The sequence below is a fragment of the Amblyomma americanum genome, chromosome 9 (assembly GCF_052857255.1).
Source record: "Amblyomma americanum isolate KBUSLIRL-KWMA chromosome 9, ASM5285725v1, whole genome shotgun sequence".
In the NCBI taxonomy this organism is placed as follows: domain Eukaryota; kingdom Metazoa; phylum Arthropoda; class Arachnida; order Ixodida; family Ixodidae; genus Amblyomma; species Amblyomma americanum.
The window spans coordinates 21099900-21115459 of NC_135505.1; the positions used below are offsets into that span (position 1 = coordinate 21099900).

The 15560-nt window shown below is 42.9% G+C and overlaps 2 protein-coding genes across 3 annotated transcripts in view; one reads left to right on the forward strand and one right to left on the reverse strand.

Annotated features, from left to right (window-relative positions):
• LOC144104506 (angio-associated migratory cell protein) overlaps positions 1-15560 on the reverse strand; it is a 528250-nt gene that overhangs the window by 385263 nt on the left and 127427 nt on the right. The gene's annotated exons all lie outside the window — the stretch shown is intronic.
• LOC144105199 (uncharacterized) overlaps positions 1-15560 on the forward strand; it is a 234322-nt gene that overhangs the window by 216893 nt on the left and 1869 nt on the right. The window contains exon 18 of the mRNA XM_077638345.1: positions 10245-10361. Coding sequence (XP_077494471.1) covers positions 10245-10361 — 117 coding nt within the window. The remainder of the gene's footprint in view (positions 1-10244; positions 10362-15560) is intronic.

Below are 15560 nucleotides of genomic sequence, written 5' to 3' on the forward strand. Positions count from 1 at the left end.
ACAGAACTTGCTGCAGCACACGAGGCGAAAATTGGCGCATTAAAAGCGACGGTGCAAGAACAGGCAGATGAACTACAAGCTCTACGTGAATTTCAAAATGAAAACGAGCAATAAAGCAGAAAATGTAATTTGGAGATTGAAGGACTGCAACAAGAAGAAAATGAGAACTTGAAGGAAAAACTGATTGACCTTGCGAATAAGCTTGAGCTGAACTTTTCGATCTCAGATATTGCAGCACCCCACCGGCTGCCTAGCAAAAAAGAAAACCAAACCATGCTTATCCGTTTCTCGACAGTATCAGCGAAAGAGGCGTGTTTCGATGCATGTAAGAAACTGCGACAGTTATGTGTGACTGATTCAGACCTGAACCTTTTCTTCAACGACAATCTAACCAAGATAAATCGGGACCTGTTCTGGCGCACGCGCATGGCAGCGAAAGAAAAAGGATTCAAGTACTTTCTTTCTTTCTTTCTTTCTTTCTTTATTGAAGACATTCCGTTACAGAAATGCCTTGGGGGACGCGACAAAAGGCAATAGAACATGCCTGACGGGGCTGCGCCCCCCTTGGCTGCGGCGGAAACAACATAACATAAACACAATAATTACAAAGCAAAAGAAACATCAATACTGCATGATATGAAAGGGCATGAAAAACACAAAAATACAGGTACATAAGAAACAATAAGTTGGATCAGTAGCGTGGTGTTATGAAAAACAGTCATCACAGTGAAGGTAAAGATCCGGAGTGAAGGCGAACGAAATTATAAGCACAGCATGGTATTTAGTTTTCATTTAAGAAAATGTCTCTAAGTGTTCTTCTCAGTCGTTGCACCTTGGTGGCAGTAAACAGTATCTCAGCTAATTCAGGATGCGCATTGAGGAAATCCGGAATCAAATAACTTAGTTTTTGATCACCGTATGTTGCACGCGAACGGGGCCTTGGTATTAAGTTATGTCGTAGATAATAAGGACCATGTTGGGCATGATATTTAGTTTGAAATGTTATATCTGTTTGGTGAAGACGCGAAATTTCCAGGGCCAGTTTGTGTTTATGGAGTTTGTGAATGGGCAATATTTTATTACTTTTAAAATGAGGTGCAGTGTCCTCCGAAAGATCTAAATTGCCTATTGCTCTCACTGCTCGCTTTTGCAAAGAGAAAAGACAATCCAAATTTGTCTTAGTCGTTGTAGCCCATACTAGGAAACAGTAACAGAAGCGTGAATGTAAAAGCGCATAGTAGATTTGCTTTTTTACAGCAGACGGAACATGGTATCTTATCTTGTTTAAAATTCCCACGGCTCGCTCAAGGTCCCTACGCAGTACGTCAACGTGAGGCGTCCATGAAAGGTTCTCCTGGAATATTACCCCCAAAAATCTAACTGTAGTCGATTGTTCGATAGTAACGTTATGAAATTTTAAGTGTAAGTTCGTGGGTGGATGAGTTCCCCTCGGTCTAAACAGTATGTATTTAGTTTTACTTGTGTTTAATTGGAGTCTGTTCGAAAGAAGCCATAAGTTCAGTCCAGTTAACCATTCATTGGCCTGATGAAACACGTCCACAACGTCAGCGCCCGAGAAAAACACATTCGTGTCATCTGCATATAAAATTAACTTAGTGTTATTTATTATGTTTACAATGTCGTTTATATATAGTAAAAATAGTGTCGGACCAAGTAATGACCCTTGAGGTACGCCCTGTTTTACAAGTCTGCTGTCGGATTTTGCGCCATTTATACATGTGAACTGGGCTCTAGATGTTAAGTAGCTTTTTATTAAAGACCATGCGTTGCCGCGAAATTCATACAATGGCAACTTCCTTAAAAGCACGTCGTGTTGGACACAGTCGAAGGCCTTTCTAAAATCCAGAAATATTCCGAGGGTAAATAATTTCCTTTCAATGTTTTCGAGTATATGTTCTTTCACTTCAAGAAGGGCCATTTCGGAGGACTTATTTTTTCTAAAGCCGAATTGTTCACTTGCTATTATGTTATTTACACTCAGAAAGCTTACTAGTCTTTTATGTATAATATTTTCCGCTACCTTCGCAAAGATAGGGAGCACCGAGATTGGTCTGTAATTGTTCATATCGTTAGTGGAACCGCCCTTGTGTATAACAGCCACACGAGCTAACTTCATTGCGTCTGGGAACACTGCGGTGGAAAGAATAAGGTTCAGAATATGTGTGAGTGGACTATTAACTATTTCTGCCACGGCTTTTAGTGGACCGGGTTTAAAATCGTCAGCTCCAGAGGCGCAATGGTTCTTTAAACCCAAAATGACGTCCAGTATTTCGTATTCATCAGTTGGGGACAAAAATACAGTATTTTCACAATGTGCTTTGACGAATTCCTCGCATGGTATCGCAGCGCAGTCATTTGCGGAAGCACCCACGTTAATAAAATGTTCGTTGAACAGGTTTGCAACCTCTTCTTCACTCATAGATTCGCTGTGATAAGAAACCCGCTTTGGGGAGTTCGATTTACACGTGATGTCTCTGACCGCTTGCCATACCAGACGAGGATTTCCTGCAATATTGGAAAACTTGTTCACATAGTATGATCTCTTTGCTTTCTTAATATCAGCATTCAATTTATTTCTCGCTTTCTTAAATGCGCGGAGATCGCCTTCACTTCGTGTGTCTAAAAACTTTTGAAAAATGATGTTACGGTTTTTTATTCTCTTATACAGGTCGTGCGAGATCCAGGGCTTTCTTGCTCTCTTGTGTCTCCTAAGAGTTTTAAAACCGAAGGATTCATTGTACGCAGAAATAAAAAAACATCACGAATGCCTTATAAGCGTTATTAGAATCCTTTTCCTTTGTAACGCTATCCCAGTCCTGTTGCATAATGAGTTCTTTAAACTTTGACATGCTTCTTTCCGAGTAATCTCTAATCAATATTTCTTTCCCCAGAAAAGAGCGTTTTTCCTTCGAAGGTATCAGACAGTAAATGGGTAAATGATCAGTAAGATCGCATATAATTGTACCTGATTTAACTTCATCGGGGCAGAAGCTTGTAATGCACAGGTCAAGTATTGTTTCAGAATTTGACGTGACGCGAGTAGGATCATTAATCACATTTGAAAAACCATACGACTCAAAGAGCTCTTGGAAATGCAAAAAAGTAATATTATTTGGAGAAGCATTTATATTGAAATCCCCAACAAAGACACATTCGAGATTGAGCTCTAGGCTACGTTCAAATATTTCTTCTGCAAACTGCATAAATTGCTTTAAACACCCAGATGGCGGTCGGTACACAAGAGCAAGTAGTATATTATAACAGTGAATAATGACGCACTCAAAATTTTCATTCACAATGTTATAGTTTGCTAGGATTTGACACGGTAGTTGGCAACGCACATACAGAGCAACACCTCCTCCGCGCTTTGATGAACGGCACGCTGACACACAATCAAATCCCGGCAAGAGAAAACAGTCATCAGATGTGAACCACGTCTCACTAAAGCCAATAAAGTCAAACTCGTGGTTTAAATCTGATAAAAACAAAGTAACCTCATCAAATTTATTTCGCAAACTTTGGGCGTTTAAATGAAATAAAGAAAACTTCTGCTTATCCTTGAGTTGCTCACTATGGTGAGCAAAATTGGACATGAATGGCATCGCGTTTGCTTGAAAATACAATTGCCTGCGCTATCACCTCAGATTGGCGAGGTCATCCCTATCGCGGATGGCAACTGCTCGTGCACCGGCTTGTTGCCGTACAAGCACCTTTCCATTCACGTGCCAAACGAACGCGTAGCCGGATTCCTTAGCCCATTCTTTGGCAACTGTCAGAAGAGTGCGAGTGTACCGAGTCATATTTTCACACATGTACTTTCCGGTGTTGTCATCACGTAGCGCCTGCCTTTTTGCTAGCCAGGCATCGCGAACCTCCTGCTTTGCGAAGCGAACAATTACGCCCTGTGTTTTGCTCGGCTTCGCGGGAAGCCTGTGCAGGGCTGTTATATTACTCGAGCACACCTCATCAAGTTCCAGTTTTGTGCCTATTTCATTCACTTTCTTTAGTAAGTCCTCGTTTTCCGTCTCTGGTAGACCATGGATTTCGATGTTCAGTCGACGACTGCGCCATTCTAGACTGTCAACGTCCTTATTGAGCTGTGCAATTTCACAGGCCCATTCAGCTTTCTCAAGCCGCTCTACACGCTTCGTGACATCCTTTGTCGACTTTTCTTGGGCTAGAAGACGTGTTTGAAACTCATCGAATTTATCTGAGAGCAGGCTGACGGATGACTCAAGCTTGCTGGACATGGCCAGAAGGGAGTCAATTTTACTTGCCATTGAAAACAGCCTAGTGATTAGTTCTCTATCGGACTGCTGCCCGTGCAGTGTATCCTCACCTTTACGGCTGCCCTTACATGTTTCGCACCTCCAGGCCTTCCAAGCCTTTGCTCGTTTCGAAATGAACGTTTCTTCCGAAACGCCTGAACATGATCCGACATGGTACGTAAATTCACACTCTGAGCAGCACAGTGATTGACAGCTGTCATCAACAGGTTGTCGACATGCGCAACAGCGTAACATGATAATTGCGTGACTCTCAACGGTAGCCTTGGCAGCAGCGGCAGGAACAAGAAGAACTATCGAAAAAACGACCAACCTGCAAATACGTGGAGCAGTAATTCAGGAGACGTGTGCGCTGGTTGCTGCTGCTGCCAAGGTAGATGCCGCTGCTGCCAATGCCAAGGAAACGCCCCTTGCTGAAAATTCGCCGGACGGTGTCGGTGATACCGCTGACGATTGTTCGTGCTTTTCACAGTGACGCTCGGCGTTATGCAGGATTCGCGAACGCTGTCCGAGATCGATGTTATTCGTCGTGCACCTCTGGCTCGGCAGCTTGCCCCGTACAGATGTCGTGCACCGTGCTCAGTGGACGGGCTCGGCACCTTGTCGCGTACAGATGACAGGCGTCGGGTGAAAGGCGGAAAAATCTACGCAAAAAAGGATTCAAATGCCTCTCTCATTCGTGTGATCCGGGTCGCTGATATTAAAAGAATTGCTTAATCAGAATGGCAGCTACTTTAAGTGAATTATCTGATTTCACCTCTTTCAAGAAATTTTTTGGACGCACGTCACCACGTGATTTTACACTTGTGAACATAAACATTAGGAGTCTACGTAATTACGGGGATGAATTTAAAGCGCTAGCTGAATCTTTGCTTGATATTGTAGATGCTTTTGTGGTCACAGAAATCAATGTGTCAGAATATTTCCTACATACGTTCTCGTTAAATGGGTTCAGGTGTTGCAGCATAACACGGACGAACCGTAGAGGCGGCGGCATTGCTATATTCATTAATTCAAAATATGACACATCATCGGTAGACTTTGCGTTCAGGCATGCGGAATGCCTCGCCGTAAAGGCTCATTGCGTAAATTATGAGCTGTTATTGTTAGCGGTATACCGGCCCCCAAGTAATAGCGCTACTCGTTTTGTGTTGGAACTGGAAGAAGCATTGAAGAGCTGGTCATCAGTGGATCAAGTTTGTCTGGCAGGGGATTTCAATATTAACATCCTATGTCCAACGAATACCTTAGCATCAGATTATTTATCCGTTTTGGCATCTTATGGTTTCACGTCAACGGTGATTGCCCCGACAAGAGATTAAATGTTGAATGGCCGTTTTGTGACATCTTGCTTAGATCCTATTGCGGTTCGAGCACCTAATCATTCGCTCACTTCTTGTGTTTTCACTCATAGATTATCTGGCCACTATGCTGTCGCTTGCCGTGTATCCCTAAGTGTATCGTTCGTCGGCACGCAGTATTCAAGTGATAAGGTCTGAACCACGTCAGAATTTCAGATTACGTCTGTGCATCAAAAGAAACTTGACAGTCTCATTGTGAATTTCACCTGGTCTTCGTTGATTGACGGTAGGCCCCGTGACCAAGTGTACGATAGTTTTTGTGAGCGTCTAGCACATTTTGAATGGTCCTGCACTACTCTCAGGAATAAAAAGTTCAGGAAAAGCTATCCATGGATTAATTCTGATATAATGCAAGCCATATCTCACATAGATTGGCTTTGGAAAAAAGTAAACGCACGCCTAACAATAAAGACCTCCAATTAGAATAGAAGATTGCACGAAATAAAGTAGTTTCTCTTCTCCGCGCTGCAAAACGTCGCTTTTTCTTACACAAATTTGATCAATCATCCAAATGGGCTAGCAAAAACTGGTCGCTGATAAACCATATCAGAGGGAAATCTGAGACTGCAAAATCTGTGATAGAACATTTTCCAGGAAACCCTGTCGAAACAGCTGACTTGCTCAATCATTTCTTCAGTCAGGCTTCAACAGAGGCTTTATCTAAGCCTCGGCAAGATGTGACGCTCGGTGATTCTTTGGCAGCATCTGCATTTTTACCGCGGTTTTCGAAACCTGACCTTGCCCCGATCGTTTTCAGTTTTCGAACGAATAAACCACCTGGAGTAGATGGCATATCTGCAAGCTTGCTGAGAAGGAACTTTGAGGCGCTTTCAGATATTCTGCTTTTCATGCTAAATGGCTTCCTAGATACTGAAACTTTTCCACAAAATCTAAAAACTGCTTTAGTAAGACCACTGCATAAGGCAGGAAAGAAATCTATTATTGAGAACTATCGGCCCATATCTATTCTGCCCGCATTATCTCAGGTTATAGAAAAAGTTTTGCTTGAGGTTATGACTTCTTTCATTCAAAAGTTTTCAGTTTTGTCTGACCGACAATTTGGTTTCGTGCAAGGCAGGGGTACAATTTCGCTCCTGGAAGAATTTGCAGATGATTTGTATTCTGCTTTTGAACACAATCTATATAGCTGCGCCTTGTTTCTAGACGTTTCTAAAGCCTTCGACTCAGTTTGCCATGACATATTAGTTCGCAAATTATATTTTACTGGTTTTAGGGGCCCGTTCTATACTCTACTTGAAAACTATCTCACTTATAGGTCACAAATGGTTGTTGTAGGTACCAAATACTATAGCAGCAAATTATCCCTTGGTACCGGTGTCCCTCAAGGGTCAATTTTATAGCCTCTTCTCTTTAACATATTTGTGAACGATTTCATTTCAGTAATCCCAAATGGTAAAGTGTGCCAGTATGCGGACGACATCGTCCTTCTAACGAAGCATATTAATTACGAAAAGGCAGTTGAATATCTGCAGCAATCGGTGCATGAAGCTATGGTTTGGCTTTTTAAAAACAAACTCACTGTCAATCAAAAAAAGACAAAAATTGTATGCTTCAAAAATCCCTTGAAGATTGGAACCACGGTCATTCCAGTATACCTTCATACCCAAGACTGCCTATCCTGTAAGTGTACGCCTGTCGAAAATACAAACTCAGTTAAGTATCTCGGTATTCATTTCGATAGTGACTTGTCGTGGCATAATCATGGTGCGCATGTTTGCTCGAAACTAAGATCTGTCGCATGTTTACTCTGTAACATTAAAAGTTTGGTGCCGTTTCAGACTAAAAGAATGATAGTACATTCCATTGCATACAGCACCTTAAGGTATGGTACAACGGTTTTCGCTTTCTGCTCCCAGCGTTGGCAGGACAGATTTGATAACCTCTTAAAAAATACATTAAAAAGTGTGGCGTATAATCGCGTGGCACCATCAAACAAAGACATTTTTCATGTTCTCGGTTTCCAGTCCTTTCAATCTTTATTCATTTCTACGGTTGTGCCACGCCATTTCTGGACGGATGAATTCAAGCATCCGCACGTCTCCCCGCGACTGCTGCGCAAAGAAACGCGCTTCGTGGTACCAGGCGTATCTACTAGATACAGAGCAGCAAGACGCTGCGTGTATGTCCCCAGGATATTTAACAATTTGTCAGACGATTATTTTTCTTTGGACTCTCGGTCTCAATTGAAGAGTTTGTTACGCATGTTGTAATACATATGTGTGAACTTATTTACCTTTCGCTTGTCGCAGTTTGTGGTGATCATGCTTTTGTTTCGATGCCTGGAGACTTGATCTATGCTTATCACTCTTATTTTCTTTTCTTTGTTGGTTTTAAATGTGTACATATATACTGTAACCACATCGCTTAGCTGACGATGCCGGGCCACGTCACACAAGCCATCATTGGCTTAGATGGGCCTGTTTTTTCTGTACTGGTTTTTGGGTGCTTAATAAAGATTATTATTATTATTATTATTATTATTATTATTATTATTATTATTATTATTATTATTATTATTATTATTATTATTATTATTATTTACTGACACCTCACAGGCCCCGAAGGGGATTGAGTTAGGGGGACATCAAGTAAAAAGAATACACAGAAATAATAAGCAACAATAATGGTACAATGAACGCGGTACAAGGCAAAAAACATGAACACAAAGATGATTTAAAACGGAAGAGAAATAACATCTTTACAAAGCAACAGAAAATACGCAAAAAGTGCGAAATGTGAATTTGCGAAGTAGTAGTAATTCGATGCAACCAAAAGCAGTGGTACATCAGATAACAATATAAAAGCAACTGAAACTGTAGAGCAGCATTTGAAACAATACTAAAGGGATAAATGCATACATGAGGCTTTTTTGAAACTCTATAGAATCAGGACAGGAGATTATGTTGTCAGGAAGATCATTCCAGAGCCTGAGTACTTCAGGTAATAGAGACGAATTAAATGATTGAGTTTTGCCATATATACGATTGAAGCTTAGATGATTATGCAAGAGCGCTGAAGAGTGGAATGGTGATTCTAGAGGGAGAAGCGAGGGGTGGTGTAAACATATGAAGTAAACACAGATGTGAAAGTGAACGACGAATTTCGAGTATCTACAATTCATTAAGGGTTTTAAGCGCGGAGAGACTGGCGAGGGGACTATAATTACTAACAATGTATCGGGCAGCTTTGTTTTGAATAGCCTCAAGCATTTTAATGAGATATTTTTGATGGGGCGACCATATAGATGAGACGAATTCCAACTGGGGTCGCACAAAAGTTAGGTATACGAGCTTACGAACGGAGCTAGGAGAGTTGCGCTGGTTACGGCGTATGAAAGCCAGTGTCCTCGACGCTTTGTTGCAGACAACTGAAATGTGACAGGATCATGAAAGATCTGGAGTGAGCTGAATTCCGAGATATTTGTAAGACATAACTTGGGATAGGAAAGTGTTGTTAATAGAGTAGTTGAAGTTAGACATATCATGTTTCCTGCTAAACGTCATAGATTTACATATAGTAGGGTTTAGGGTCTTGTGTGACTTTTTACATCAATCAACAATAATGCTATGATTTATTTATTTATTTATTTATTTATTTATTTTTACATACTGCAGCTTCATTCGGAGCTATAGCAGGAGCTATATTTACTCCATATATGTATATGTTCAAAATTTTAATTGACTGGTCCGAATAAAGGCAACTTTCCCGAGGACGCAGTATCTTGGTCCTACATAAGATATCCTATAGTCGTGTGTACTTTCACCTGTGAGCTGACGAGGTAGTGGGAGCGATATCCCTATCTGGCCAGGCACCCTATGGCGCGTCACCCAGCTGTATGGGACCCGGTCGGGCCGGGCCGGGTCTACAGCGGCCTTCTGTAGGCCCGGGCCCGGGCCGGGTAACATATGGAGTCAGCAGGCCCGGGCCGGGTCGGGCCTCGAAAAGTAGGTCTGTGCAGTGCTCTGAATCAGAGTACAATCAATGGCGCCTTTTGGCAAAGATATACGGTGACTGGAACACCTAACCTGAATATTACGTTAATTTGTTTGTTTGCTGTGGTATAAAGGGAGATGATTCAAAGCAGCTTCGAGATGGCAGTAGGAGCCCAGCGACCGCGTTTGGAGGCACGTTTCACAGTTCTACAGCATCGGTATCGGCTTCGTCGGCTTAACACGCCCGACTCTCATTGGTCCGCGTACAGGTAAGTCGCACATGAGGTCACCGCTGCGCTCTAGGCTGGTTGACCGGCACTCAGTGACATAACGCATGACGTCACTACAGCGCACGTGGCAATGTACTACTATGCTGAGTGATGCAAGTATTGCGACGTCACGAGGGACATCATGGTAATGCAGCACGCACTTTACGAGAAAAAGAGAAATGCTAATGAATAAACCACATTGCATATTCACCACCACCGCGGGTGACAGCTGAGGCTTAATCTCACGTTATAGGAGAGCAGTGGTAGTAGTCCAGCCGGGACGTTCTTCCTGCACATCCCTCTGTAGACATCGCCCGCTGTTGATCTCACTTGGCGCGTGTTTTGCCTGCGCAGGCTGTTACCGCCGAAGAGGAGTTGCTGGTGCGCGCCCAGCTCTACCGCCGGGCGTCTCTGGAGCGCCTCAAGGACGCCATCATCCTGGAGCAGCTGGGGCGCTTCGAGGCCCTCCAGGTGGGCGGCCTTCTCCAGCGGTGCAGTAGCCCGTTTTCTCTCCCTAGGTCTGAACGCGTCCACATTTATCGCGACCCGCTCGACTTTGCCGGCTTCTACTTTCAATTGTACTGACACTTGGATCAGCGTACTGTCACAGGTTACGTCTGGTGAAATGTTTCATATGAGGGTTCCCATTATTCGCAGCTGTTCTGATATGGCACCGGAGGAAAGTATAGGGAACATACGCAGTGCACGCAGAGTGTATGCACAGTGAAAGCTCAAGTTCACACGGACTGCATGTGAGATCGTGCACATCACGCAGAAACTGCAAGGAATGCATGTGGAAAGCATACTGAAAGCATGTGGATCTCCACATGTTCTCTCATATCTCATGGAATCTCATCGCTGCACCTAAGTCACTCATATAGAACACTCCAGCATGATAGGAAACATTGGTTACGCTTTCTAGACAATCACAAGTAAGAAGACAGGACAGGCGCAAACTAACTGAGGTTTATTCCAGAAAAAACACTTATATATCATACCATACCAGCGCAGGCGCATCAGGGTATCAGCAGCGTGACAAAAGAACAACTCAAAATCAGAAAAAAAACCAAAGGCGTGGTTCACCTAAACATACTATCAAGAAAACGTGCCTCTCTATTGTAAAGCATGACTGATGTGTCACTGATGCATGCTTGTCCCTTCTTTTTTATATGATATGACTCAAGAAGTTCACGTGCTTTTTCATTACTGCACTTGCGCAGGATCTTAACTTGGTGGAGCAGGGGCCTGCATTTATGTTCTAAGCAGTGCGTGGGTAAATGACGTTGCTCCTGGTATTAAATTGATCTTTCGTGTTCTCGGATTCGCACGTTCAAACATCGGCCCGTCTGGCCTATGTAGGTTTTGCCGCATGTCAGGGGAATCTGATAAACAACGCCAACTTGGCAATCTAAATAGCGGTTCTTGTGTTTCACGCCGCAGCCACCTTGCTTCGTTCTGGCGTGAAGTCTCCCAATGCGGGCGCAAAGGCGACTCAGCTTGCAGGGAGCCGAGAAAACGAGTGGGACACCATGCTTGGTTGCTATCTTCTTCAGGTTATGTGCAGTTCTGTGAACATATGGAATTACAACTGGAATTACAACGTGCGTTTGTAAAAATGTAGTTATTCCGGAACTATTATATATGGGCAGGTCTAACTCTCGAGACAAGGAGTGTAAATTATGGCACTGATTTTTTTTAATGTTTATAATGTGGTTTAAATATACTTTCCTGCGTTTCAGGCATTTTAACTGTGTGGCAGAAAACTTCACTGTAGAAAAAATTAGGAGGTATCCGAAGAATAAAAAATAATTGGGTCGCATAACCCGCAATATGCGACGAGAGTGCGTTAACATTATAGCCGCTTTGCTTCTTTATGCTTCTTTTTTCTGTCATTTTGCACCTGGTATGCGTAGTGGAAAGCCTTGGAACCATGCCTACTCAAAGCAGTTCAACTGCTGCACCACATAGAATTATTAATTCAGGTTATTAATTCTAAGCCTTCTTCACCTCATATCACATCTGGTGTACCCCAAGGAAGAGTGCTGGGACCCTTGCTATTTTAAATATGTATAAATGATTTCCCTGCCTGCGTAACATCTAAAGTTGGACTCTTTGCCGACGATTGCGTAAATTACGTCAACGTTACTAGTGGCAGTGACCGCCAGTCGTTACAATCTGGCCTGGACGCAGTCAGCTCGTGGTGCTCATCCTGGCCAATGACAAGCTTAAGCGTTTCTAAAAAATAACGTCTTTCACTTTTTTTCCACCCCGTTTTCCGACCACTTAGGTTCTCAAATGACAGTACTGTAGAACTAACGACAACTTATAAATACTTTATGGCGCACTTTCACTTTGAATTAACAGTTCCCTTAGTCTTCTCAAACGTAACCTCGAACACGCCCCTATCCACGCCGAAAAACTTGCGTATGCCACTCTAGTGCGCCCTAAAATCGAATACACCGCAGCTATTTGGGACCCTGGTCAAGCTTACGTTATCACTAACATGCAATATTTGCGGAGCATTGCGTTTCATCTTTTGGGACTACTCCCCTTTCACAAGCTTCTCTGCAATATATAAATGTGCTGAACTGGAATACTTATCACAAGCCGAAAACTTGCGCGTTTAACGCTTTTCCATAAACTTTATCACCATCCAACTCTTCCTGACAATTTGTTGGTCACCTCATGTCATCCCTCCACGACGTGATCATTCGTTCAAAGTCAAACGCATAAAGTGCGTGGAAGAGTTTGCAAAGGTGTACAGTTCGTGCAATAGTTAGCATTTTTAGTTTTTATTTCTTTAGCGTTATAGCTAGTGCTCTAATTATTACTTGTATTGCTGCCTTGCCGTTCTTACTATTGTAACGCGTGTATAAAAGTTTGTATCACTCCCTTTATGTAATATCATCCCAGCGAGAGCATTTAGGGGTAACGCGAATAAATAAATGAATACCATGTTTGCAATGTCATAATCAGATCCAATGCACATGGTAACTGCGCTAGAGACACGGACAAAGATAGGACACCACGAACGCTAACATCAACTGGCTTTATTCCAGACTGGCACATGAATATATCGGCAAACGTGTACATCAGATCACACCCTAAAGCGCATGTGCAACGGCACCTTCTTGTTCAGGAAATGAATTTCTTTAGATGACAGTGATACCGATTGGTTGCTTACGCAAGGCTGTCGTTCTATGTGAATGAGGAATGCTTCCAGTATTTCGCGTTGTTTTTTATCTGAGCTTGCAAAAATGACCCTGGACTGATTAAATATCGGAGAACATTTATCCTTACATCGTTTGCAATGTGCCGCCAAGTGTCCCGGACCTGATAATGCCTCGACAGCCAGCTTGTGCTCCATAAGCCGAACATTTATGGTCTTAATTTCACTCATGAGCTTTCAAAAGAGGGCAGCCTACAGTTCCTAGATGTTAGGTTTTTTTGACCGACGCACGAGTTTGCTATATGTACCAGCCAAGGTCCAAAAAAGAACTTTTGAATTTTGATTCGGCCCATTCAAAATTAGTAAAGAGAGGTATAGCCAAGACATGCCTTAGTGCTGCCATAGACAAGTCCTGCTCACACAAGGTGATGGAGAGTGTGCACCTGCAGGCGGATCGCTTGACGAAAGCAGGCTCTAGGGAACTCCTGACATCTGTCGCTGAAGGCCTGCAAAAAATGATAACCGTTAAGAAACCGGCAATGACGACTGAGCTACAAGCTCATGAGCGGGTTAGATACGTGGCACTGCCCTACATCTATCAGCTGACACACCGCCTAAAGAAGGTGGCGCAGGAAGGCAAGGTCCGAGTTGTGCTGACTGCACCCGATAAACTCGGAAAACTGTGTAAAGCAGTTAATGATGCCTCAATTCTGAAGAAGCCCCGTTGCCCGATTAAACATCAAAAGCCATATGTGGCCTGCAGGACTAATGTGGTATACAGAATTACCCTGTCATGCGGGAATTGCTACATCGGCCAAACTGGCCGCTGTATCAATGTTCGGCTTATGGAGCACAAGCTGGCTGTCGAGGCATTATCAGGTCTGGGACACTTGGCGGCACATTGCAAACGATGTAAGGATAAATGTTCTCCGATATTTAATCAGAGCAGGGTCATTTTTGCAAGCTCAGATAAAAAACAACACGAAATACTGGAAGCATTCCTCATTCACATAGAACGACAGCCTTGCGTAAGCAACCAATCGGTATCACTGTCATCTAAAGAAATTCATTTCCTGAACAAGAAGGTGCCGTTGCACATGCGCTTTAGGGTGTGATCTGATGTACACGTTTGCCTATATATTCATGTGCCAGTCTGGAATAAAGCCAGTTGATGTTAGCGTTCGTGGTGTCCTTCTATCTTTGTCCGTGTCTCTAGCGCAGTTACCATGTGCATTGAATCTAAAGATCACCAACTAGCCCAGCTGTCTGCTTTAAATGACATAATCAGATCAAGCTCCGACTTTATCTGTTCGAAAAACAATTCAGTTGCCTTATTTATTGCAGAACTAGTACTCAAATGAAATATTTTCAAAGGTGATGTGCCGGAACTCAGACAGAGACACCAGTGTATGGCCTGCTGTCTTTGCGGAAATGTAGGCAACCCTTGATGTAGTCATACTAGTTCGGCTGCCTGGAAAAGCGGGCGATAGTACCAAGAACCTTATCTCTCACCGCCGGAATCCCATGTAAAAGGCGACACCAACAGCTGTCAGCAGTGGAATGTCTATCTTAGCCGCCACGGCGTTCGGTTTCCTCAAAATATCCGCATTTGTCGACAGTAGGATGCCATGTAATTCAAGATTTAACTTTCAGTGTCGGCACTCAAGGTCGTCAGTATCATATTTAACGTGATCAGCGACGAAACTTTGCTGTGTTTTCTATGGCACAAATCTTTCTTTTTTTTCAAACTGACGATTTTTTTTCTCGTGGTCAGGCATGTGCTTTAAAATCTCAGAGATTGCTTCCACTGACCACTGAGTTTTTTCAACAATGCTCTTTTGCTTTATTAACCGTTTTGAATTCTCATATGTGTTTTTCCAGCAATGCAACAATGCGTTGCTGTTTAAATTTATTCTTTGGCTTCCTCTGGATGTACTGTTTCCATATGTGGAACACTGCCATCTCCTCGCGAATTGAATGCTGAGTTTGCAACGCCGGAATAGTCTCCAAGGTGGTATGAACCTTCGACGCCACTCCAAAACAAGTTCTTCCCTTCAATACAGTCGTTATTACAATCTATAATATATCAGCGCGGAAAACGAGGACGAGCGAAGAGCCAGACAACACGAGCGCTGACTTGAGTGGTTCTTCTTGCGTCAGAAAACCTTCATTATCACTTGACATCTGCAAAATTGACTTTTGAAGGGTGCCTGTGAAGAAATGTAGGTCATTATCAGTCTTGGTAAATTTGGTTCTTTTCTTAACGTTGTCTTGATAGGAAGGGTGTAAATGTATGCAAATCTGCAATAAAGTTTAGTTTATAGTCAGCGCACGTGTTGTCTGGTTCTTCGTTTGTCCTCGTTTTTCGCACTTTTATACTACGGATCATAACCAACTTGCCCAACTTCGTGTCCCCCTAAGTTATTACAATCTGAACAAACACTCATAATGACATGGGCACTGCACACGCTAAGGCAAGATGCTGAGTTCGAATTAAAAGG